The sequence below is a fragment of the Choloepus didactylus genome, chromosome 9 (genome assembly GCF_015220235.1).
Source record: "Choloepus didactylus isolate mChoDid1 chromosome 9, mChoDid1.pri, whole genome shotgun sequence".
In the NCBI taxonomy this organism is placed as follows: domain Eukaryota; kingdom Metazoa; phylum Chordata; class Mammalia; order Pilosa; family Megalonychidae; genus Choloepus; species Choloepus didactylus.
In genome coordinates, this window is record NC_051315.1 from 103,172,775 (window position 1) to 103,199,244 (window position 26,470).

Consider the following 26,470-nt stretch of genomic DNA (forward strand, 5'->3'; position numbering starts at 1 on the left):
TTCCATCCTAGAGATATGGCTCTATTTTGAGTTAAACTTTCTTAAGGATAAAATAGAAATTTATATTACAAATAATGGACAATTGGTGCTATTTCCTTAGTTATCTCAGTTTAAACCCCTATTTAATGGTCCAGGACAAATAGCTGACCTCACCGTACTTTGACTCATAGTCATCTCTTACACAGGAAAAGAGGAATAAAACTCAAATGTTCAGTTGGGTGAAGCCTGGGTATGCGAGCAATGTTGGCACCAGGGATTGTGAGGCCTGGGGCATAGCCGCAAGGCTCTAATCACAGAGGGTCACAGTCCAGAGACACCTTCCGAGTCTGCATAACCTAACATCACAAGCATCTTTATTTAGACCGACAGAAACGAATTACTCAGGTCAGAAAACCGAAGAATTCTTTCAGCTGAGTTGTGACATTTAAAAATCTTTCTTGTTGAGTATCTTGCCTGGCCCAACTATCCTCGCAGAACAAATTGTTGGATAATGAAACGCATATGCTGTAGCATTAGAGAGCTGTCCTATTTACAGAAGCAGCTCCAGCCCCAGGCACATCTCTGACTGTTCTGCTTCTATCTATAAGTTAAAGCAATGGCCTCAGCGAGCAGTACGCTCTGTACAGCAGCTGCAACTCATTATCAGCTTTGTCCAGAATAACAAACAGAACAAACACATTTTGCAAGGGCTTTTCCCTCCTCTTCTGCAAAGGAGAAATTAAGCAATCAGTGCAATGCTGATTGATCAGTTGTGCTGACTTAGAGAAGTCCAAGGCCACATTAGTACTATTAACCCCTTCAAAACAAAAAAAGTTCTTAGAAGTTGATTTAAACCACTACTTCTGTGATGTGAATTTGTACGTTTTCCCAAAAGGAAAAGTGGGAAAATATTTGTGTCTCACTTAACACAATTTACTGATCCAGATTACTCTATAATATAATGATGGTTCATTATTTTTGCAAAGAGAATTCAGGTTTTCAACAGATGCTGGTCGAGAGTACTGGAGTTGCATGAACCAAAAGGTATGATGCAAAAGCAACTTTGGCAAACCATCTCACTCCCATGCCTCATCTTTGACTTCAGTCACGAATTCTCATTGCTACATCGAGACCTCTCTTTGCCATAAACTGCGCCACCTCCAAAATTCAAAAACCTCTTTTCCTCTTCAACTTCATATACTCAAGTTTCCCCATTGTAACAGTTCTTTGAACTGTGAAGCCTTTATTATTAAGCTTAGAGCTAAGGTCAACCATTATAATCATTCTTTTGCAGGAATCAACCTCTGCACCCCTATTTCTCTTTAACTGGCCTGGCAAAAATCAAATGTTTAGTGAGTAATCCTCCTCCTCCATGCCTGCTCCGATGTATTTGAGTGTGGCTGGAGAAAATCTCATCCATGGACATTCTGGTTTACTATAAATTCATAACTGCCCATCTCAAATGGGAATCCAATGCTACTGCTATGGTTCTTTAAAGAGCATGCTTCTACTCTTCACAGGAATTATTTTAAACCTTTTACTTGCATTCTTGGTTGAAAACTAAACAGCCTACTTGATTATAAAAAAACTTTTTTGCAGGAGAAATATTTCATGCGTCTTCTCCTTCTGTGCTCCTGTTACAAAAGTGAAAATATCCTCTTTCCTATCAAAAGCTATTACCTCTCCATGTTCTCTAGATCCTACCTCATCTCTTTTTCTCCAGTCTTCATTTTTTGATTATACTCCTTGTCTCCTTCAAATTTATCTCTTCCTTTCGGGTAGCATAGTCACACTGGCATATAAACATGCCCTGGTCATTTTCCATTTTTGAAAACAACAAATAAAACCCTCCTTGCTCCACATTCTCATCCAGCTTCTATTCTTTTCCTCTGCTTTTCTCCTCTTGTTCACTCTGATCCACTTCAATCTGACTTCTCCCTTCACCATTTAGCTAACATTTCTTTTGCTGAGGACTCCAAAGACTTGTGTTGCCAAATCCAATGGGCACTGTTTAGGTCTCATTTTACTATACCTAGCAGCAGCATTCAATTTCAAGAGTTCTTGAAATTCTTTTTTTTTTCCCTCTGGGTTTTGATGCACCTCCCCCATTCCCCCCACTTCCTGATTTTCTTTTCATCCTTTGCTGGCTCTTTCTTTTTACCCAACCTTTAAATGTTGGCTTTCTCTTCTCTTTCCTCTATACTCTTTCCCTTGGAGATAGCATTAATCTCCATGGCTATAAATAAGGTATTTATTTCAACAGCTTCTTAATTTATATTCTCAGTCTTGACCTTTATTGACCTTATTAAAGATCACAGATTCTCTAGAGGCTTACTTTACCTCTCCACTTGGATGTCTCACAGGCAATTAATACTTAAATGTTTAAAACTGTTTATTTTTTCTCTCACACCTGCTCCTCAATCTTTCCTTCTGGGTCTGTTCCATTTTATTAAATACTGCTTCCATCCACTGCTTTGCTTCATTCAGGAACACAGGACTTACACATTCTTTTTTGGTACCCTGCAGAATCAGAACCATCTCATATTCTTTCTGAATTAGAAAAAGTTATGACTACAATGTACCATGCACAAAATTCAGGTAGTTTATTTACCCTTAGTATAATTATTGACAAACATTGTCTGCATTGCCATTGGAGGTAAAAAATAAGAAAGAAAAAAGAATAAGAAAGAACTCAAGATGACTGACAAAGTTATACTTTTGTATCATGATAACTTTTTAAAACATTTGAACATAGGTTTATTTTAAGGATAATTATGAGAATGGGCAAATCCATCATCTGACACAGCTAGAGCCATACCATTTGTAAGGAAGGCATAGATACATATTTTTTATTCAAGAGGAATCTGAGATTGACACATACATTTTGAACACCCAGGACTTAATCTTGATCTCTCCCTTCCCTGATCCCACCCTTACAATTTGTTACCAAGTCCTAATAATTCTACCACAAAGATAGATTTAAATGCTATTGGCTTTTCTCCATTTTCATCTTTCACTTTAGTTCAAATCCCTTCCTCTCTCAACAGATGATCTCTTAGATTTGTTTTACTAGAAGCAGAGCCTGAGATAGAGGCTGGGTGCAAGTGGTTTATTAAGGGAGGATTCTTCAGGAAAAACCTGTAAGGAAGGGAGTAAACAGGATAGAGCGGTGCAGAATCAAGCACATATGCTGTCTCAGTCTTGACTTTGACCTGATCCACAGGGAAGGACTCTGGAGCACAAACCACATGGCAGAGTTGTTCCCTCTTGGGGTGAAGGAGTTTGACATTTTATGCCTCTTGCAATGGACCACGGTGACATTCATCAGCCAGGGCAGACTCATCTTGCATATAATGTATTCTTTATGCAGCAATCAGGTTAATCTTTTTTATAACATAAATAAAATAACTTCACTTCCCATGTTAAAAATAATTCAATGGCTTCTTATTAAACAATGAATGACAAGTCAGTTTCTTAACTTGTCTTCCCAAGCCCTGTAGGATGTGGGGTCTGACGTCTCCTGGTGGTACTCTCCTCTTGCTTACCATCCTCCTGTCCTAGCAGTCAGTTCCTGAAAGGTAGCTTCAGTTCCCAAATCAAAGCCTGCATGCAATGATGTTCCTTCTGCCTGGAAAGCTTTTCATCCCACTTTACCCTTTTAACTGGTACTGATCATTCATATCTTAGCTTGAGTATCACTTCCTCAGAGAGACTGTCTCGAACCACCCAATCTAAATTTTGTTCCCCACTATTACTTTCTAACAAAAACCCTGCTTTTTCCTGCTGCATTTGTAATTTTATATTTTAATGTAATTTGTAATAATATATTGTAAGATTGATTACTAATCTGTCTTAATACACTGAAAGCATCAGTTCATTTTTATTTGTTGAGCATCTACTATGAGCTATCATGAAGTTTGGAATCATGCCAGTTCATTTCACCATGGCCTAAAGGAGTATTTGGTACTTAGTAGAAAATATTCAGTTAATTGAATGAATAAAAATATTAATGAATGAATGGTTAAAAAATTAGACATGCACAATTAGGGTGTCAGGAAACACTCATCTTTTCTGTTATTCCTTAACATTTCTACCAAGATGATCAACACAGGGCCATTTGATGTGTAATCAATTAGTGTTCCTTTGCTGCTTGCTCTCTCCTGAGATTGCAGAGTTTGATGGATGGTCTCTCATTAACTCTTACACATCCCTGTCACTTAAGAAGCATTGATTTGCCCAGTTTTTAGAGAAACTGGGATCTTGGAAGGTTAATTGACTTGGCTAAGGATAGAATGAGTTTATGACAGAGACACGGATAGAATTTGCCTCCACTTTGTGTCTAGTTTAGCATGTTGCACACTTGTTAGTAGTGCAATAAAGAGGATATATTGGGAATAAATCCATATCAGTAGGTTTGTTGTACTGGAAACTTCCTTCTGAAAGGTATTACAGGAAATATTCCTTCTCTGCACACAGATTGTTTGATGAGATATGCTTTTAGGCCAAGAACTTTTTTTTCATGATCATTAATCTTTATCAATTCCCTTATGAGAAAATGGTGCACACAAAGGTTAAATAACTCAGCCGCAGTAACCGAATGAATTCATATCAAAATTCAGTTCTAGGGTTTTTAGCTGACTTGTACAACCACACAGCTATGTTTTTCATCCTCATTTGAAGGTTTTGTACATTTAATTTTAAAATTCTAATTCTGCTGATTGCTAAAATTTCAACATACCTAAGGAAAATTAATAGGAACCAGGATGCTTTGAGTTCTTCCTGGGAAGCATTTTATATAGCATTTTACTTAACTGTTTATATATCATTCATACACGTAAATATTCCTTAAAATATTTTAAAGCTATCATTTATTTTCAATTGGATTTAATTAGATTTTTCCTCAAACTAGTTTGAGTGTGTGGAGGGGCATTGAAGTAAAAATTATATCAGGCCTGAAATAGAATTGCAAATTCTGCTGGTTAATTCAAATTGTGGTGTGTCATTCTGAAATGGATGAAAGAACTATTGTCATATTTAATCCTAGAAATTATTAAGATATTTAAGGCATGTATTTAAGTAGGAAATTTGTTAATTTGGAGTCTTTTTTATTTAATTGAAGTGTCTAGTGCTTTTTTTTTTTTTTTTCTTTTTTGCCCCCTTACTAATTCTAAATCAGGCGATCTGAGGAGGCCTCTAAACTCATTGGTATGAGAGTACGACTTTGTCTCCTGGACTTTGAAGCCATGTCCTTTCTTTGCAGGAGATAAGGAGAGTGTCTTATCTTAGGTTTGGAAGAAACCTGGAGTCCAGTATCAAGGTAGTGGAGTGCTTATTTTCCCAGACATAGCACAGTCTTTGCAAACCTGCAGAAAAAGATTAATCACCTTAATAAAGGACTTTGCTAACTTGGGACTGGACATGGCAATCCTGCTTCCAGCCATCCTGTGTATAAGCTTTAACATTCAACATTGTATTTGCTTTGATTTTGATGTGGCACATCTTTTCTTAACTACTCATATTCAAGATTTGGAAAAGAAGGAACAGTGGTGAGCTGAGTAATTCATTGGATTCTGATGAGGAGTTCTTAAGAAAGTTTGTTATTCCTGAGTTTTAAATCCTTGTAACTTGGAACTTCAATATAACTTTGGTATGAGACTTTTCTTTCCGCTCTGCACTTCTGTCATTATATTTTAGTATTGCTATTGGGTATAATGGTAGCTGTATATTTATAGTTTCATGTATTTTTGGGTTTTATTTGTTTCAAGATATGCTTTCTTATATTATGTCATGTATTTTTAGCATTCAATATTAACTTGAATTGATTAAAATGTATTTGATCATGAATTACTCCATCTTTCATGTGTTTTCAGCAAGTATTTGATTTTATTAGAGAAATTAATGTGAAATTTCATGATTTATACCTTTTTTGTTGTAATTGCACATATAGTGGGTATTTACCATTCTACTGTAGTTAATGTGTTCATTGTTGATTATGAGACCTTTTGGCCAGAGTTTGCTGGTTGAAAAGGATGATTCTTTGTTCTCCTGAGAAGTTGTTGAATCTGAAGTGGCTTCTAAGACTTGGGTCAACAACCTTGGGTATGAAAAATGACACAGGGATTTCACCTTTATAAAGGGCATTGATAGGTGATCACATTTCATCCTGAAAGAGTTGCTGGAAAGGAATATTGATTTGGCCTGTTATGTTTGGGTTTCTAGGGTCTTGAGCTTCTTAGGTCTTTAGTTCTTTTTGTTAGTTTTTATTGTTCAGTCTTAAAAGTAGGAAACGCATGTTGTGTATGTTCTGAAGAATAATCTTGAGAGGCTTTTCAAGGGTGAGCTTATGGGGACAAGATTATATTTAAGTCTTATTTTCTCAGAATTTAGCACAGTGCATAGTGCATAAAAGGCATTCAAGAGGAATTGGAACATTTATTATCAGTTCTGGCTTTTGAGAGGAAACCATTGCCATTACTTCCAGTTTGTTAATGTAAAACTGATACTGTGAAGGGACTAATTTAGTATCACACTATATGAGTGATGCATAAAATAACTTAAAGCTTTGGAAAAGTATAGGTACTATATATTTTTTGCTTTGCACATAGTCAGTAACCAATGCATAACCATTAAATAGTTTTAATCAGGAGGGTATATATGGTATAGAGAAAATGTGTGTATAATTTATAAAGAAAGAATGATTTTGCATGGTCTTGAAGGAATCACAGGATATAGACAAAATGAGAAAATCAGTCCAACAAATGTTTAGCTTCAAATATCTTCACCAGTTAAAATATTACATCGTTTTATGATGGCTAAATGATTCATAACCAGTTTTCTTAATTATCCCATGTAATTTTCCTTATTAACTCACTTTTATAAATAGAAAACTTTGATAGAGAGACGTTGTGTGATCTGTGACAAGATTGGCAATGTGTCAAGCCACTGTAAGATTTATTTCCACATTTAAAATGTATTGCTTTATAGCCACACCATCTTCTTTGACATTCTTTTTCTTTTGTCTTGTTCCATGTACCCTTTCTTTCATGTCATAATTATTTTCTCTGGGGAAATTGTGTGGCAGGGTGAGGAAGAAAAGGAAAAAAAAGTAGAGACAAGGACTGATAAGATTCATTGGCATCTATCTAGCTGCCCTCCTAGAAGGGTGGTGAAAGAACATTACATTAAGAACTTGACTGTCCCAATGGATGATCCTGCTCTCTGCCAGAAGCCAGGTTTGACTTTCAGCGTTCTAGAGCGATCTCTGCCTGTTACCATCCCTGTTCCAAACCATTGTTTCTGCCTAGAAGTTGTGCCAAAGCTTCTACTTAAAAACTCCGAGGACTGAAAACAATGATTAAAAAAATTATGGTATCAGTGGACATATTTGCTGACGTTTTGTCAGTTAAAACCACAAACTAAAACTTTCATATAAAGATAAACATAATTAAAAAAAGCACAGTTCCTCCTTAAAAATGTGATTTTCATTGAAATTGATTCTGGCCTCTAAGCACAGAGTTAGCAGCAGAGGCAATTTGCAAAAATGCGAACAATTCAGGACCTTAATTTGGTGTTATTAAAAAAGTTTCTTTCCTTTTCTGAGCTCTCTGATTTTCCAGTTCACTGTAATTTTTCAATTTGCTTTTTAATATGATCAAAACAAGGATTAGGATATTTTCATAATAAAGAAATTTCCCATTTTTCTTACCCTGCATATTAAAAGTGGAAGTAAAAGTGAAAGAGTTATATAGTCCGGTAGATAGCAATTCTTTTCTTATAGTGTTTGTGGAAGGATCCAGCATTGGACATCATTAGAGGTTTCCTGATTTGTATGCAAATGGAAAAATCAAACTATATTACTAAAGATCCTTAGCTGAAGGTCTCCGTTAATTTTATTAGGTTTTAAGCCCTTGAATTGTATCATATGATAGGAAGACAAGAAAAAAATATATCCTAATAAAAGACTTGTCTTTTACTTAAAGGTTTATCACACAGTCAATTTTTCTAGAGAATGTGCAATATTATCTCTCTGAAAATTGGGAGAATGGATTTTTTTTTTTTTTTTTTTTTTGGTGGGGGGAGAATCCTTGAGCTTTGTTTGGAGTGAAACTATTTTATAACTGGGTCTTCATATTCATATATCACACCTACGTCCTGCATCTATCTTGTTAGAATTTATGTGGGTTATATAATCAAGGAAATGCTGATTAATTAACCAAGTACTAATTGATATTGCTAAATCATGCGAAAAACCAGACAGTTACGGACGACTGGCTTCTTGGGCCAGGGTCTTTAACAACTTGAGGAATGCAGTTACCATTTTTAGTACAAATATTATTCTGACCTTACAAGCCTTTCTTTTTCCAAGTTACACATTGGTATAGCATCCAGAAAACTAACAGAATGCTAAAACTTTCTCCATCATTTTTTATTACTTTCATATGCTTTACTTTTTACAATAGGTATAGTTATTCTTTTTCCAGGATTTTTATCATGGTTGTTTGACCTCAACTTCTAGTCCCAGTGAATTTACTTTTAAAAATAAGTTTTTGAAACTCCGCTAAAGTTTTCAACTTTCTGATAGTTATTTCAGAATGATTTCAAGAATATTTCAAGTTCAGAAAGATTTCGAGAAGCTTCTCTTAAAATAATCCATTCCCTAACCCAAGTACAATTAGCAACAGCATTAAACATTTCCTCTTTCTATCAGCTGAATATGGTCTTCCTGGAGTCAAGTTAAAAATAAATGACAACACATAAACAATACCAGATGAAATATTTAATTCTTCAACACCCAGAAGTATGTTAGTAGTTGAAATCCAAGTAGGTCCCTTTGCCTAATCTTTAGCAGCTTGCAGAAGTTGAAGGCTCAGGATGTTGGATTCTGTTTCTCTTTCCTTCTTTTCTCCTCCTCTTCTCCATCTCATTCCTCTTCTTTTTCGTTTGAGAGCATTGATTTTTTCTCCAAAACACTTTAGCCTCTATGTAATTAAAAAATGTCATCCCTGCCTTACAATGACTCAAGTCAGAAATCTGCATATCTGGAGTAAAAAAATAGCTGTGTGGTCTATTCATAGGGACCTACAATAAAATTATAGGAAGATAGAATTTAATGATTGTGAGAGCAGTGGCCTGATGGCCAGGAGGGCCTAATTCATCTTTCTGGACCAAATTTTTCTGAGACTTGGAGGCCAGGGGAGAAATTTGATTTGATGTACCAAATGATCTATAAAAGGGGGTGGGATAGAAATGTGCGTAAGTAACCTGTTTTAGTTAAAAAAAAATAAAAGTTCTCCACGTCATTCCATGTGCTCCTTACTTCACGAGGTCAGCAACTTCAAGACATATTGCACAACTTGCTTCACTGTGATTTACAAATGTGTTTAATTTTAAGAGAGTCCAGTGCTGTCCTGGCACACTACCTACACTACCATAGATAAGATCTCCGCATGGTCAGGGCTGCTCTTCAGAGCCTTGCAAAATCATTTGTATTTACCCTGAGTTAAAGTTAAGACAACAAGCCCATCAGAGCTGTTTGTTCTGTTCTGCACATTATAAGATGGTTTGTTGCAATGATGACCACTGTGCAAAAAAAGGCTGATTTTGAATTAATTTTTTTACTCTTTCTTAGAAATAATTTCCTCTTTAGAATGAACAATTGCCTAATGATTTAGTCATTCTATTTTGTGAACTTAATGTTGTAGGCAGGTTTAGCCAAATCTTAAGAAAATGCTTAGGCTAATATTAAATGTAGAATTTGAAATATTGAGTATTTATCTAAATATTGATACATATTTATCTATATATCTGATTTTTAATATTTCCTGCTTCGGGTTACCATGACTGACTTTGGACAGCTTCCTATACTTTGTGACAGGTACTTATGTTTTTTGAACTATGTTCATATAATCTGCTCTACAACTTGCAAAAACTGCTTGTTTTTCTTCTTTGTGGATCAACTTACACTTGACCTCATTTTGCTGGCACTTTGCTGCTTGTGTTTGACTATACCTTCAGTTGCCAAGGTCACAGTGAATTCTGAATCAACTTTCTGTCCCCTCTGTTCTTTTCATCCTACAAACATAACAAGCTTTACTATGTCCTCTTATGTTTGCAGTAACTCACTCATGCACGTTCTCCAGCAAATGTGTATGCACCTAATATTGGTCTAGAATATATACTCAGTGTTCTTGAATTAAAGTAGATTTCATCCAACATTTCCACTTGGTCTAGTGGCAATGAATTTTTTTTAAGGCAGAAATTAGTATGACAAGATTTGTTCTTCATAAATACACGCTGCTTGTCCTGACTAACTTGTTCTCTTTAAGGTATTTTCAAATGGGGTTTTATAAATGATAGCTATTTTTATTATCCCAAGATATAAATCACAGGTGCTTTGGATTTAAATATGTGAAGCCATTCTTACAAGGCCTCTTTTCCAGGTGCATTTTTCACCTTCCTTTGTATTACTTCAACCTTTATGTTATTAAATGTTAGCTTGATAAGCACATTCATCATAATTGGTTCCTCACTTTCTACCCCTCAAAATGCCAGTTGAATCTCAATGGATGTTTCTTACTTGATTGGCTTTCCAAAGACATCTGGTTATTTAAATGCTCCAACATCTAACAGCCTAATCTCTGTCTATTGTCATTATTGATCTTTGATATATTAGTTAGATGTTCAAACAACTTTAAGTCTTCTCCTTGGCCAAATTCTTCTGAGAAAACTTTCTACCAGCTTTCCTAAATCTGTGATAGGAGAAAGTATATGACTTTATGTGGATAAAATAGCCACATCACATTCCTTCAAAGAGTGGCCTTCTTTGTCTATATCCTCACTTGTGAGAGTGTTCCTTGTTATATTAATTAGGCTAGTAAAAATGTAGAATTGAACTGTAATATGCACTTCCACCTTTTATATTCTATTTTCATGCATCTCTTCTCAAACACAAAATAGTAAAACTTTCTTTGGGTGTTGTTGCATCTCTTTTCCTCTGAAATTATTTGCTTTCCAGATATAACTTATTTCTTGCTTTAAATTTGTCTCTTTAAAATAACTTTTTGTAGAATTCTTAATTGAGGATCTCTTTTCCTATTTCTAAGCATCTTTATTTCCTTTCATCCCTGTCTGAAATAATTGTATTTGTTCCTGCTTAAATAGGCATCACTGATCAGGAATTCATTCACTCAATTTTTCCAGAAGCATCTCTTGAATACTTGCTATATTAAAGACATATTGATAGATGCGTCATTTCCATAAAGTTGTTTCTGATTCATTATCTAGAAAAATACTTTTAGAGGGCAGTTGACAGTTCTGTAGTTTTTCAGAAGGAATTACTAACATCACTATCTTCTCTTCATTCTAAAACTTGGGGTCTTTATTCTCCTGGATGAGTTGGTCTCATTTTTCCCAGTTGGTATCAGGCCTCCCTTTAGTTATATCAATGGGTTTTCCAAAGGAAGAGGATACTTAGTACATATAAATGCTTTCAATTAGTGTCGTTTTTTGCTTCCTTTGAAAAGGTTTTCTTCAACATTAATATAAATGTAAGTAAAGTAAGCAACAACAAAAGTAAGTAAACAACAAAAAAGTAAGTAATCAGCAGTTGAAAAATAGAATAGAACTGATTAAAAGCGTATGAACGTGTTTAGCCTCACTAGTAATTTAAAATGTAAATGAAAGCAAAATACCATATTTGTTCTCAAATAAGCAAATAAAAAAAAAGATAATACCTAATGTTGATGAGGATCTACATATTGCAACTCATATATTGCAGTTGGTATGTAGATGGGTACATTTTCTTTGGAAGAAAATTTGACAATATTGATCAAAATTGGTAATATTGATATGCTTTGTAGTAGCAACAACATAAACAATGAAAATGGAATATTTTGCAGACATTCCAATTAAGATTTTTAAAGAAGATGTAATAATATTGGACATACTTTCAATATAATGTTAATTGACAAAGCATAATACAAGTTGATCACAGTTTTCAAAACTGTGACCTACGAAAAGGAAAAAATGCTGGAAGGAAATACCCTAAAATATTAGCAGAATTTATGTTTGAAGTACGGGCTGAGGGTGGCTATTTTTCCTTTATTTAATTTTTTCTATTTTCCAAATTTCTTTAAATATCTAATGAAAATTAATTCCTCTAAGTACTTGATGTATTACTGTTTTCAATACCAGGGATGACAAATTTATCAGATTAAGTGCTCTGAGGATTTGGAAGGCTGAATACTTCTTTTCCTCTTAAGAAGTGCTAAATAACTATATTATTTAAGAATATTTTCATCTATCTAATTATCTATCTATCTGATCATCTCTATATCCATCTGTATCTATATATATTCAAAATTTTCCCAATTGATGGAGGAAATAAAACACTTTCCCAGCATTAAATTAAAAAGTACTAGAATGTTCCTCACTTCATCAAAATTAGAGTTTTTAGTTTTAAATTCTCCGCATAGATTGTACAATCTAATGGAAATAGCACAGTGCTATAAACAGTGATTGCTGTGATAAATGTACCTTATTGGAAAAGAGGGGTTAAACCCATATAAAATATTTTGTTTTAATTCGTGATGACTTATAGGATTGGAGGGCCCTTAATGAACTGGTTCATACAAATTACATTTTCTAATTCACAGATTCCCCCTGGCAAGCATGCATGCCTGCTGTGTGCCGACAGTTGTGTGTAGACAGTTTCTGTAAGGGATGGACTCTGTAAATGTGCTCTTACAGAAAAAAAAAAATTATTCCAGTGAAAAACGCTTTCTTTAAAATGTTTTGAAAAAAAAAAACCAAACCTCTCATAAAAGTGTGACATTTCCACTAAGTTTTTCACATCTAGCTTTAATGTTTTCTACCAATCATCTTTTATCACCTCGCTCCTTTGATAGATCCTAATGAAAACTCCCTCACTAATGTAATAATTTTTTTTTCAATTTGGTCATAGATTTCAGTCTATCTTGAGTACTCAAGTCTCTGAAACTCCTCACCACTTTATTTATTGTTCTTTACAATCTCCAAGATGATTGTGGAATCAGAGCAGATGAATTTCCTAAGTCTCTAATATAGAATATTTAACCAAATTTTCCAAATCTGCTCCCTCCCCTCTTTTTCTGGTGACAAGAAACATGAGCCATAGCCTGCGTACAGGACCATTTAATGAGAAAAATGAAAGCCCATTATAACTCTTGAGCCCATGTTTCTTTTTAGACTTTAGAGTCATGGAATTCTAGAGTTGTTGATCTCTGTCTGGAAAACCATGTGTAGTTCATAATGTTTATGAAGTCATTTTCTAATGTCTTTTGCTTGTTCAAGTTCTGTACTCCTCAGCACCCCAAATGTCATGTTTAATTAACATGTAAGGAATGAAGAGAGGGAATATATTACAATGTTCACTACATGGTTACTTTTGGATAATGGGACATAACTGATTTAAATATATTTTGCATTTTGAAAATTTTCCATAATGAACATATCTTTTTTTCTAATTAGAAAAATACAACCCTAACTCTATTTTACACACACTCACACACACACACACACACACACACACACACACACACACACAGAGACAAGTGATGAGACCAAGGCCTAAGCTAGAATTGGACCAAGGTCACAAGCCAGTATTCATTGCTTCTGAGTCCTCAAGTTTCTAAGCTGGTAATTTCCCTCCCTCCAATTTCATCCTCCAATTCATTTTCCATGATCTTTCTTTAGCACAAATTTCACCTTTATTTCCTGCTCAGAACACTTCCGTTATTACCATGAATATCATTCACCGGTTAAGGCCAAACTTTTGAAGGCACACAAGGTTGATATGTTTCCTGCTCACCCTGCATTCTAGGCTTTTTCTCACTGTTTCTTTAAAATACATACATATATACACACACACACACATTTTAATAAACTATGATGTTTATAATATATGTAAAAGTATATATATTATATATTTATACTTTAATTTTATACTGTAATATTTATACTATATTATTTCATATGTCGATGCTGTTGCACACACTGTCCCTTATGCATTATATTTTGCCCTCTATCTACCTGATGAACTCTTAAACATCTGATAAGATATCATGATTCAATGTAATCCTATACTTAAATTTTGTGGCACATGCAAAGGTGAAATTTAACTTTCCTTATTTATTTTCACTTGTTTGTTTATTTTGCCATTGTATTTGGACACACTCCTGTGACATTACTTATTTTAGTAATTATTTACCTACACTAGACTCTTGTTCAGCTTTCTATCACCCTAAGCTGTGCAGCAGTAGTTTGATCTCAGAAAATGTCTGCACATGAATACATTAAGCAAGACAGAAAAAGATTCAGCTTAAACTTTGTTCCTTTTTAGAAAGTCCCCTTCTCCCTCTCATACCCCATCCAACTTTGGTCTATGTCAGAGAAATTTGCAATCTATGTGCCACTTGTCATCTTTCCTGACAGATGGAAAGCCTTTGAATGAGCCTTTATTTCTTGGCCTCCTTTGCAAGGCTGCCAAAGGATAACCCTGTAATACTCCCTGTTGTATGTAGCCTCATGATTTAAGTGAGAGCTTCCACCCACCAATGAGAACCTGTGGCCACTTGATTAAACATGTTGAATTGAAGGATTAAGTGAGTCAATTCCAATGCAGATTAAAACTTGAATGCTCAAATTTTGGGAATTTTATAAGTAACATTTTAATAAGTAAAGAAAATCTGATTTAGGAATAGTACTTATATTATAGTCAGTGTTTGCCATTGTCTGTCTGATAAATTTAAGAGACTTAGAGGGATTATTAAGCTACTTTGCTACATTTGTGTTTTGCTTGATATTGCTGTTTGCTTTACAATTTGGGATGCAAAACAAAGTATTGTAATGTAAAAATGTAATATATTGCTTTATTAACCCAGAAAATGTAATATAGATAGGTTTATTCTATATTTGTGGAGAAAAGCTTATTTTAATGTCTTATTTTACTATGTGTGGTTTCCAGTATCTTGGCAAGCCTTCAGGTTTCTTTGTGGATCTCAATTCTCTTTTGAAGCAAATTAGGCATCTCATCTAATACAAGTAAAAGACTTTGATCCTTAGCATTATTAGCAAGTTGCTACTCTTTAGGGTAAGTGATATTCCTGAGATTGTCCACAGTGTCTAGGTCATTCTATTCAGCTGCATAAGCAATTCCTTTGATGGATGACTGGTTTTCTACAACACTAGAATTACTTCAGCAGGAGAAGGTAATATTTGATATGTTGCAACTTTTCTTACATGTGCATGGAACATCTCTGGACATTACCTCAGGAGGAGGGGTTAAAGAGAAGGAGGAGCCATGGTTGGAGACATTTAATGACAGAATGAAGGAAATTCAAAGATCCCTGTGCAGTCAGCTGTAAACACCCGACTGTACCTCCTCCCCCACCCCCAGCTTTCTTTCACATTAATTAAAAGATCCTATAACAAATATTTCATGAAATATATGTAATTTTATTTAATTTTAGTCACAAATCAACATCTTCAAAATGACAAGGATTTTGACAGCTTGCAAAGTGGTGAAGACCCTGAAGGCTGGTTTTGGCTTTACCAATGTGACTGCATATAGTCAATGGAAATTTTCAAGACCTGGCGTCAGGCTCCTTTCTGTCAAGGTAATATTCCCACATTCATTCCTTTTGATAAAATTTTATGGGTGTAGTTTGGCAGTGTAGCAAAGATGTCACTTACCACAAAGCAGATATAGATTTGAAGGTGGCCGTGAAATGTTAATTTATTAACACTTGCTTTATTATAGAACCTACTGATTTAGCAAATGCTCATTTTATCTGCTCTGACTTACAATTGCAGCAATTTTCATCCAATATAAAAAAGGTTCACAATTCTTGTGAACATGTAAAATATAAGTGTACTGTTCAGAGAACAAGTATTTTAATAAGCTATCAGGTCTCTCTCAGTGCCCAGACACTATTGCTCACAGTTTGGGTTCAAAAAATAGAGCTGCTTATACTTGTGTGAGCCATATCACAGGGTCTAGTGTCTTAAGTTCCTGTTCTGTGTTGCTTCACTGGAAAATTTTCTCATCTGAAATGGAAAGCTTTTGAAAGAAATTTGGGCAGAACATATCTATATTATTTTGATATTTCCAGGTCATATTAGAGATACTACCTTACTTTTTTCCTTCTCTCCTCTTCTTCTGCCCCCCACTGATAGGAGTGGGAAAAGAATGGGGGATAAAAGGAAAGGAAGAGAGTGGGGGAGACAAGGAAAGAGAAGCAGAGGAGCAGAGAGAGAGGGGGAGATGGAGATGCCAAGAGGGAGAGAAGAGTGAGAGGTGAGAGAGTGATAGTCCAAGGCCCCAGGAAATAGGAGAGAATACATATGGTAGCATTAGAGGCTGGCATGTTTAACAATTTCAGCCTTTCACATCGAGATGATCCTAACAAGAACCCTAGAAATTACTCTTTTAAATTAAGACACTCAGGAACAACCATTTTCTTGGATTCAGTTGAATTGTAGCAAGAGTTGAAAAGGAGATATTTTCTAAACTATTATTAAAGATACTGTGGCTAGATAGAACCTATGAAGATGAATATTTGGTTTAAGTTTAACGTTAGTAATATTTCAGGATCCTCACATACCACCTCAGAGAAAATAAATAGTCATGGAAATAAAATTACTTAGGGTTATATTGTCTTCTAAGACTTCAACATTGTGTCACTTGGAATATGTGTTTCTTCTCATTAAAGTTTCCCGGAGAAGGTAGGGATAGATGTGTCTCCATTAGATACCAAAAACAGAGAAATTGAGTGACTACTTAAGATGTGACTGAGATTAGAAGCCAAGCCTTCAGGATCATAATCCATGCTCTATACAACAACCACAAGTAAAACCACCACAAAAAAAGGTCTAATTATGAGGATGGACTATGTTGAAAATAATTCTGCCAGCTCAAGGTGGCAGGTCTGCTTTAAGGGACTGCCACAGTTCGCAGCTAAGAATGACAAATTTGAAGAAGGAATAAGCCATCATTGCAGGGTGTAAGTCATTACTCACACTCAGTCATTACTGACCAGAGATTTGAAGGAATGCCTGTCATGAAAAATAGAAGCTCTGGAACTTAACCGTAGTGAATTAAAATTCTATATAGCAGTCCAAGGGAGATTATGTTATTATTCACTTATTTTTAAACAGTCCTCTACCTAGTTTTCTTCCTGTCTTCATTTTAAAAACTCAACTCTCTTAGAAAGATATATCCAAATTTACTCTTTTTACATGGGCATCATAGTTAAAATCATTAGGATGTAGTTACATAATGGTCAGTGAGGGGCAGTAAGAATAGTCACTAAAGGTTATTAGCCTTATAGTTATTTGGAGATAGTGAATGGATTGTGAAAGATACCCTATGATCGGATCTATAAGGATTGCCCTGAAAATCAGATTGCTTTTTCAATGTCTTTGGAGGTCACTCTTACTCTCCCCTTGGTGACAGAGTGAGCAGGTGGTTTTGAAGCCCTTGGTGACGCACTTGTACTTTTATGTGGCCCTTTCTTGTGTATTTGTTTGTGGTCAATGTTTATAGAGCATACCTTGCAAATAGACTCAGTTATATTTCACTTTATAAGAGGGAGGAGAAAGGGATTTCAATGTGCTTTGTATTTTAAAGAAAGCTGATACCGAGGGTATAAATGATCAAGAATAATAAAATATGAAAGTTTTAGAGACCATAAGCTTTTTCTATTAGTATTGGAAATAGTGTTCACTATTGCATCCAGTCAGTTGTAACTGTGTTGTGGAAAATACTCTGGAAATAAAAAGATCTGGATTTTAACCCCTCTTCTACAGTTACTCATGCTCTGACCTTGGGCAATTCACGTATCCTCTCTGAGCCTCGATATTGCCATCTGAAGAGAGGAAATGATTTTTGATTTACTCGAATCATCATATGTTATTGATGCTTAGAAACCCATTAGACTTTAAAAGCATAAACTGAATACTTAAAAAATTCTTTTCTATACATTTTAGTAGAAAAGCCTAGTTGAAGGGTTGGATCAGAGTCTCCTCATGTTTTCATGGACTACAGTAACAAAATATATGATCAGAATTCTCAAATATTTATAATTATGATTCTTTCATCTCTGCCTTATTATTAAGCCTATATCTAGGAAGATATTTCTTATAATGAATTAGGCTCAAAGACCATGAAGTAAATAATGTTTTTTTTTTACTATGGTGAATTCAAGTCCAAAAGTCAGGTTGTACACCCTAATAGCCTATTTTATTCATGCAGTCATTTATTTGTTTATTCATTAGATTCAACAAATAAATATCTATCATAGGGAGAGTAATAAATGGAAATAAGTGGATGAGATTTTTAAATTCTGAGTCCACAAGTCTTGGAAAATAAAATAGTTTTATTTTAACATCCAAATGAATTTGGAAATCAAAGGTATTAAACTGAAAAGGTTAAGTTCCCTATGAAATGGAATGGGTTCAATAAGTACTGCTTTTAACATTAATCCACTTATTTTAAAAAATAGTAACTTGTGTTACAATTAAGCCAGGAACCTAATAGTCCAAGTGTCCTTTTCTTTGGTACTTCAGACACTAGTCAGCCCCAGGAGTCATTATTCTCTGAGAGGTTTTCATTTTTTAAGATTTTATATTCTGATTCCAACATAGAAGCATCTATTTTGCTGAATCTTGAGGAGTTAATGCCATTTGATTAGAAATTGGCAAGTACAAAAACCCCTCCAATTAAAATCATTAGGTATATTGTCGTAGCTTTAAAGACACTCACAGGGAATAGAATTCATTATTATAATGGTGCCTCCTGTACATATTAGAGGTGGGAGTAGGAATAGGGTCATCACACATCTTTAAGAATATTGCATTAGACTTTTATTACCTATGCATGTCTTTTAAGGCTGGGCCGTCGATGATAATCTATATTTTTCAAATAATAAATTATGTTCCAATCTCAAATAAGCTGTCATGGAATTAGTTTGGATGATTGACACCTCAACATATTTTTGTTGGACAAAATTTCTCTAATTTGGAGGTAGCATCTATTTTGAATATTTTTGTTGATGTTCTCTGCTGTTTATATCCTCCCCTTTCTAAAGTATAGACTCATTTCCTTGTCATCAACAATGCCTTGAGATTTTGAGCTTCTTGATATAAAACTCTCGAAAACTAAAGGTCAAGCAGGGCCTAGAGTAGGGGAGATGAGTGAGATCCCTGGAGTGCAGATTTTGAGAAGGCACTCACTCTCAGGGTTGTGCTGTACTTCCTTAAATGTTGCACCCTGGGTGCCTCACTCACCTCTGCCTAATCCAGACTCTGGATTAGAAACTAGGAAATGCCTAGGAAAGTGCCTGAGAACTGGCCCCAGTCTTGGCTTCCTGCATCCTTCTTCCTCTGATGGCATCTGGAGCCCAATTGGCCCAGATTTTCTGATGGCTTAGAGGTGAAATTAGCTCCTACTGTTGTGAAGATGGAGAACCTTCTCTGATGTCACATCTTCGTTAGGCTTTTCTTTTTATTTCAGACTCATACCCAGGGGTGTGTAGGAGAGTTTTCAATACATCTTAAGCAATGTTAAGATTATTCCAGAGCTTACCTCAAGATTTCAGGAGTTTGCTTGGAGACTGACTGCTTTTGATGTAACAGGTATTTCCTAGACTCTTTACAATGACCGGGGATTGAAGAAAGCTGCAGGGCCCTGGGTCAAATATGGCTCGGAAGTCCTGGGCCCAGCGATCTCTAGCTTGCATGTGATTTTCTTCATCTGACCTAAAATGCTCAACACATGAAAATATTTCCAAGGCTACTTTATTCTTTTTTTTTTCAGTCATTAGATACCATACATAGATCTTTTAAATTGCATAGGGAAGTTATTGGCTATGTGAGGTTTTTACAAATGAATGGATAGGGTTGCTAGATCATTAAAGATTTTATTGAGTGAATATCTTCTATGATCTAGAACTAAATATAAGACCATATTAATTTATCACTGTAAAATAATAGTTAGCTTAAAGATTGTAGCTCTCTTCCAGACTCAGAAAAATTTGTCATATGCAGCAGATGCTTAGTAAGTGCTTGTTAACTCTGCACTTGATGAACATATTTTGCAATGGAATTTTTCTATTATATTTTATTTATAATGAGAAACATAACCAGAATAAAGATTCCTCATGAATCTGATTCTTTTGTTTATTCAAGTCTAGAATATAGAAGCATTCATGTAAATTAACCTTGTGATTTTTACCCCCCATCATTGGCTAATGTTTAATCAAAGACAGATGACTTAATGTTAACTTAGGATGTTGTAAGGCTTAATTGATTACTGCTGTTACAGTGCTTTGAAATCTTGAAGTGTCAGGCATTGTAACTACAGGGAAGTCTTATTAAATGTTCTGAAGACATCACAAATTGTGTTGTAATTCTGAATTTTAAATACCCATATTTTGATAGTATAACTCCAAGAATGTAAAACAAGATTTCATTTATTTATTAATAAAAAACATTCCAAGATTCTAACTCGTTTGTCATATTATCTATGTAATCATTATCTGAAATAAATTCTGGCTTTAAGCTTCCTATTTTTCAAAGTTTGACTCAGATTTATTTTATTTCTTAAGAGGGTGAGTACTGAGGTGAACTGATAACTATGAAATATCAGGTAGGTGGAAAATCAAATATATTATATAGCTTTAGGCCTTGGTGAAAATGGAAATAAACACACGGGGCCTCTATTTTTTCTGATATGCAAATAACTTACATAGATAAATGATTCAACAGCAATATAGACAAATTCCCAGAGTAAATCATTTTTGTTTCCACTGCTAGCTTACGGGGATTATTGTAGCAATACTTTCTTATATTCAAATGTTTCATGAAACTTATTGCTGAATTACCTTGAGGCTTTACATCCAGAACATTTTACTGGTTAACTCTCACACCTAGGAGAAAAAATAATGCTGTTCTTCCCATTTCATAGATGTGTAGATGCTACAGTTGACATACAAAGTAAAATATCCATGTAGCAAATTTGATTAGAATTTAATCAGGCCCTAAATATGAGACAGATATTTTTAAATTTGGCATTTTGTTTTTGGGTTTATATACCAGTCATTGTTGAACCTGGTTCAAGATGTCTTAAATTGTGTCTCCTGCTGTAATTTTATTGCCTATCCAAGGGCCCATTTATATATTAATACATTGCACTTTATCTTAATGCCACATAACTTAGATTTCCTTTTTTTTTTTTTTTTTCATTATGAGAATAGGTTGCTTAAATCAAGAATCATTTATGGATTCATGCTTAATATGACTGTTAGTAACTCTATAAGTAGAATATTTTAGGACAATTCTTACTTATAGTTGGCATAATTCTTCTGCTTCACCAAAAATATTGTCATGTGTTTGTGACAAAATATGTTGGTTTTCAATTTTCAATTTGTTTCTTTCTCATATAGCTCTTTAGACTCCAAGTGTGCAAAAGTCTAACATGGTAGGGTTCACTGTGAGCAATTTTAGACTTTAAGAAAAGTCTCATTTTGACTTGTTTCTGGTATCTTGAAAAAAAAAAGGATCCAAAAAAAAAAAAATTGGTTCAAAGTAAAGTATTAATATGTTCAAAATAAAGTATTAATATCCTCAAAGCACTGAATGATGCTGGGGGTGAAATAAATAAACAATGAGTTGATGATTTTTAAGGACATGATACTGAATGTGAAGGAAAAGCCTAAAACAATAACAAAACACTAGTCTGTTTCAAAGATTTTATAGTTTAAATTATAAATTATGTTTGAATTTTGTCTTCTCAGTTCCTAAGACTAAGCCCTCTAAATCATCTTAGCATAGCACCAGGGACACATTTTCAAAGCTTTTTGAAGGGGAATTTAGCTGTATGACTCCCATTAGTAGTTATTGCGTAGTTCTTACCCTGGGAAATGCTTTGAAATATTTACTATTTTTAACTTGGTCTCAGACTGAGAGTATTAGAGTGCAAAATTCTGGCCATTTATTTGTGACCCCATAAAGCTAATCAATAATCTTAACTAGAAATGAAAATAGACCTGTAAATGTAGGTTTAATGAGGAATTTTAATTTTCGGGAAAAATGAAACACCCTAAAGAGATTAGATGTTTGGGAGAAAATGTCATATCTGCTTGCAGTATCACATTTTTGTAATGTCATTAGAGGAAAAATAAACTACTTCATGATCTAACAAAACAGAAATAGCAATGTCCATAATAGACAAACCAACAAATAACCATTGAGAAATTATTGGAATTTCCATTTGTCTGTAAAACATCCTCATAAACATGTATTTTCATCAATGATTACTTATCATTTGTGAAATAAACCCCAGGTTTTACAAATATTAGAAAGCACTGCCTCCAAAGATTGTCCAGTTCATTAAAATCTGTTTAAAATGCCCATTTTAAAAGTAGTATAAAAATGGGGATCATATTTATGTGATTTATTTTAATTTAATCTAGAGAATGAAGTATTAAAAATTATAATATAAAAGATTTAAAACTAGAGTAGTTACATTTACACAGGAAAATTCAGTTTTAATTTATTTAATCCCTGCCTTCTATAGATATTAATGTGTGTATAGAACCTACAATATTATGGCTGTTCCTCCTATAAGTTTGCTGATAATAGCAACATTTAGTATTCCTAGGCCATGGACACTACTAACTTCAATCTTTAATTCTCAGAATTATGTATAATAACAAGGAAACAAAATTTTTCTACTTATTTTATAATCTAACTGAGTACCAGATTCACAATGTCTTAATGTTCCAATATAAAACTCTGAGTATAAACTAGCTTTAATGCATTTTCCTTCTTGATGTCCATATTGGCTACAAATCTTTAGGCTTTTGTTGTTGTTGTCGTAGCTTATTTGCATGCTTTGTAAACATAATTACAAGTGTTGGAAAAAACAGACATAATTCTGAAGAGATAGGGATAATCTGGTTATTAATTGCACTTAACAATTTAAACATTGGCTCAAGGTTGATCAAGAAATTTTTAGATGTTGTAATAAAATCTGTGTGTGCCTGTGTGTGAATTTCATTCTAGGCAGTTGTGTGCTAGACTCATGCTTAGTGGCTCAAGTTAAGTAAATGGCCTTATGTGGCATCCACTTTTGAACAAATGGAAACTTGAGTGTAGCATTAGCTTTGTCCTAAGTCCCTTGACTGACCTTCAGCCACTGTGTCAAATACACTTGGAGTCTGGTCTACTTACTAGAAATAGAATAGTAATCACAGTGGTATGTTTCATGGGTGCCTGAAGGAAGGGGACCTTTAGGTCCCCATAGTGTTCTACTTGCATCTAGTAGTTTCTAACTGAGTTAGAGACCCCAAAACTAGCAGAACAGCATTTCTTTGGGCTCTCCAAGGCCCATGGGTTCTTATCCAGGCTTATTTGGTATAAATATCTGTCCTGAGTTGGGTTCTCTGAAAGTAGACACTGGAATGACATTTAGAGGGCAAGGTAGCTATTCAGAATCAACTTCTGGGAAGGGAAAATTTAGGAAGCAGAAGTGGGCAGGAAGCAAGTCAAACTGCAATGCAGACTTGACAGAGCCTTGGTCAGTCTGGGGTGAGGGCATGAGCTCTTGCCCATCAGAGTGCCCCGTGTTGGGTCCAAAATGGCTGGGCCTTATAGCCCTGACTGGCTTAGTCACCATTCTTGGGTTACTCCAGGCAGGACATGGGGCAAGGTGTCTCCCTGCAGCTGAGGCAGACCCAGAGGGACTTGTCATCTGGAGGCTGACTGCTGAATTAGCTCCTGGCGACTGGGCAGCAGGTCCTTCCTGGAGGGCTACTGAGAGGCACATCTCCATGTCTACGACAGCATCCATTGGCTCTAATTTGGTATAGATATGTGTTGTAATTATAAGACCTTATCAGTGAATGAAAACAAATTAACTGTTTTCATAGAGTAAAATTTGTCAAATGTTTTAGGTGAAAGTAAAGGCAGAAAAGAGAATGACTGGGTTATATATACCGAACCCAGTTTCTTTCTTTTCTCAAGTGATGAAGGGTTAGATTTCTGTTAGCATAAGATAATTATTAATATTACTAATGGAAACAATTCATGAGGAAAGCAAAGAATAGAGATTAGAGATAATCTTCTAGACTCTTCTGCAGACATTAGCTAAATGATACCTAGGTGGTATGGAAAGTCTAGGGGTATCTATTAGGCAATCATCACCATATAGCCTCAATTCCGTCTTTACCTTCATCTTCCATCCTATAGCATGAACCACAATCTCAAAGGGTAGAAGAATAATTTAAGCAACTAAAACACAAGGTGACATATGGAAAGTGCACAATGAATGCAGTGGGAGCAAAGCAAAAGTGCCAATTAATTCTGATTAATTCAACAATTAATTCCCACTAATCTGTGAGGGCATATCATGACACCATGAGCAGGAACAGAAAGGGTGACCAGGACACAAACAGGCAAAGCGGAGGACATTTACGCACAAAGAGAGGCAGGGAGTTTGAAGTGTTTCACATAAATGGGAAGTGGGCCAGTTGAGGGACCTTGAGTGGTAATTGAAGATTGAGGAGATTAGTGTCATCCTATAAGTGTTTTAAAAAGAGAACTTTAACTGCACTGCATAGGATGGATAGAAATGGGGAGAGACTGGAGTCAGGACAACAATTAGGAGACAATAGCAAAGGATGAAGGAAGTTTTCTTTTGGGTGGTGGCATAAATGGATATAACAGCAAATTCTAGAAGCAGATAGATGACTATTAGTAGTAATATTAATCATTAGCTTTGTGTATTGAAGTAGAAATATTTTTAGTGGAAGGAACAATTATTTAAGTAACTTCATTATCTAGCCGGTAAAACCAGATGTGATTTGAAAGTCTTCCCTTCTTCTCAGGAGATGTTAGGAAAGGATGCCAAAGGAAGAGAATCTAAACCTCCAAAGAACTTCATATCTTTGGGTTTGAAATATTTGTAGAACTAACACTAATACAAAACTATTGAATTAGATATCTACGTTTTAGAAAACATATCAATGAAAAAGAAAAATTAATTAAGAATTTAAAATTTAAAAATTAATGTATCAGGTATAAAATGAAAAAATAAATGTTTAAATTTTTCAGTTTTTAAAAGAAGTAATGGGAGGAAGGGTGTGGCATAGGAGAGCATATGTTTATATTTTTCTTTCTGGTAACTTTTCCTCTTTTACTGAATTCATTATTTTATCATTTAGCAGTACTCTGCTACACAGTAGATTATCTGACTAAAGTAATTAAGCTGAAGTGTGAATGAAGCTTAATTATAATGTAATGGCTTTACAAATAGGAATTGCTCCAACCACTTACATCTGTACCTGGTGGAATATGGAAGAGAAAAATACTATTGAAGCAGATGTTCTTTATCTCCTTATTCAGTCTCCCAGGAAATCAGCTACATGGAATTAGATTTGCAGCTATAAATTGCCAATTGCTTCTCACCTTTGTGAGCAGAGCCTAAGAGGAGACATCAAAACAGTGACTGGGAGCAAAGCAGGAGTGCGATTTACAAGCCCATCTGTTATACCCCAGAGGAACTTAAGTAGACTTATACAGCATCTTTGCCTCTTGACAGTATTCATTCATTCATTCACTCATTCAACCGATATTTTCTAGATTTGCACTACTGGTAGGATTTTAGAGGTGGTAATCACATTTTCTCCCCAACCTCTGATTTTATAATCATTGAGAAATAAGACTTAGGAGTCAGAGTTCTAAGCATTATCTTTATTACTGTTAAAACTGTTTGGAGAACAGGAACTAGATTTATAACCAATTTCTTAGGATCACCCCTCTCCCCCTGCCTCCCCCCCCACACATACACATAAATTTAGCTACCTCGCCTTGATGTACAATTGAGAATAGGAGGGATGAGCCACGCTGGCTCAATTCCTGTTCCCAAAGTCATCAGTCACCCATGTCACTTCTCCCTTGTGGAGCAGCAGTTGACCTTTCCATCCCTGAGAGTTAACTTCCTGGGCCAGGGTGTGAATTATCATCCACTGTGGGTCACACACTGTGTTATGTCCTGTGATACCACGATGGACGCAGCAGGCAGGCCTTCTGTCCTTGATGTTGTCTGGTGCAGCTTATGATCTAATCTGAGAAATTAATCATACACTTGGATATGGGACAATAAATTAAAAGTACCAATTTTTGTTTAACCTTAACTTTGGAAGGGAGAAGCTCTTCACTTTTTTTGGTTAATATACAAAAGTGATCAAGCTTGGGTCTGTAACAAGAGGTAGGACTTGGATAGGTGCAGTGAAGAGAGGGGCTTGAACAAGGATAAGAACTTGGGCATACCTGGGTCCCATGCCTAGTGGCTCTGCAAGGCCTCCCCCCCGCCCTGCCCAAGTCCTCAAAAGCACCTGCAGAATTGATTTTTAATATCTAAAATTTATGCAAGATTATAAAATCAAAACCAAAA

At 35.0% G+C, this 26,470-nt stretch overlaps 1 protein-coding gene across 1 annotated transcript in view; it reads left to right on the plus strand.

Moving 5' to 3' along the window:
- The first annotated feature begins 15,411 nt into the window (after nucleotides 1-15,411).
- CPS1 (carbamoyl-phosphate synthase 1) overlaps nucleotides 15,412-26,470 on the plus strand; it is a 134,035-nt gene continuing 122,976 nt past the window's right edge. The window contains exon 1 of the mRNA XM_037849356.1: nucleotides 15,412-15,632. Within this exon, the coding sequence (XP_037705284.1) occupies nucleotides 15,507-15,632 (126 nt within the window). The 5' untranslated portion in view covers nucleotides 15,412-15,506. The remainder of the gene's footprint in view (nucleotides 15,633-26,470) is intronic.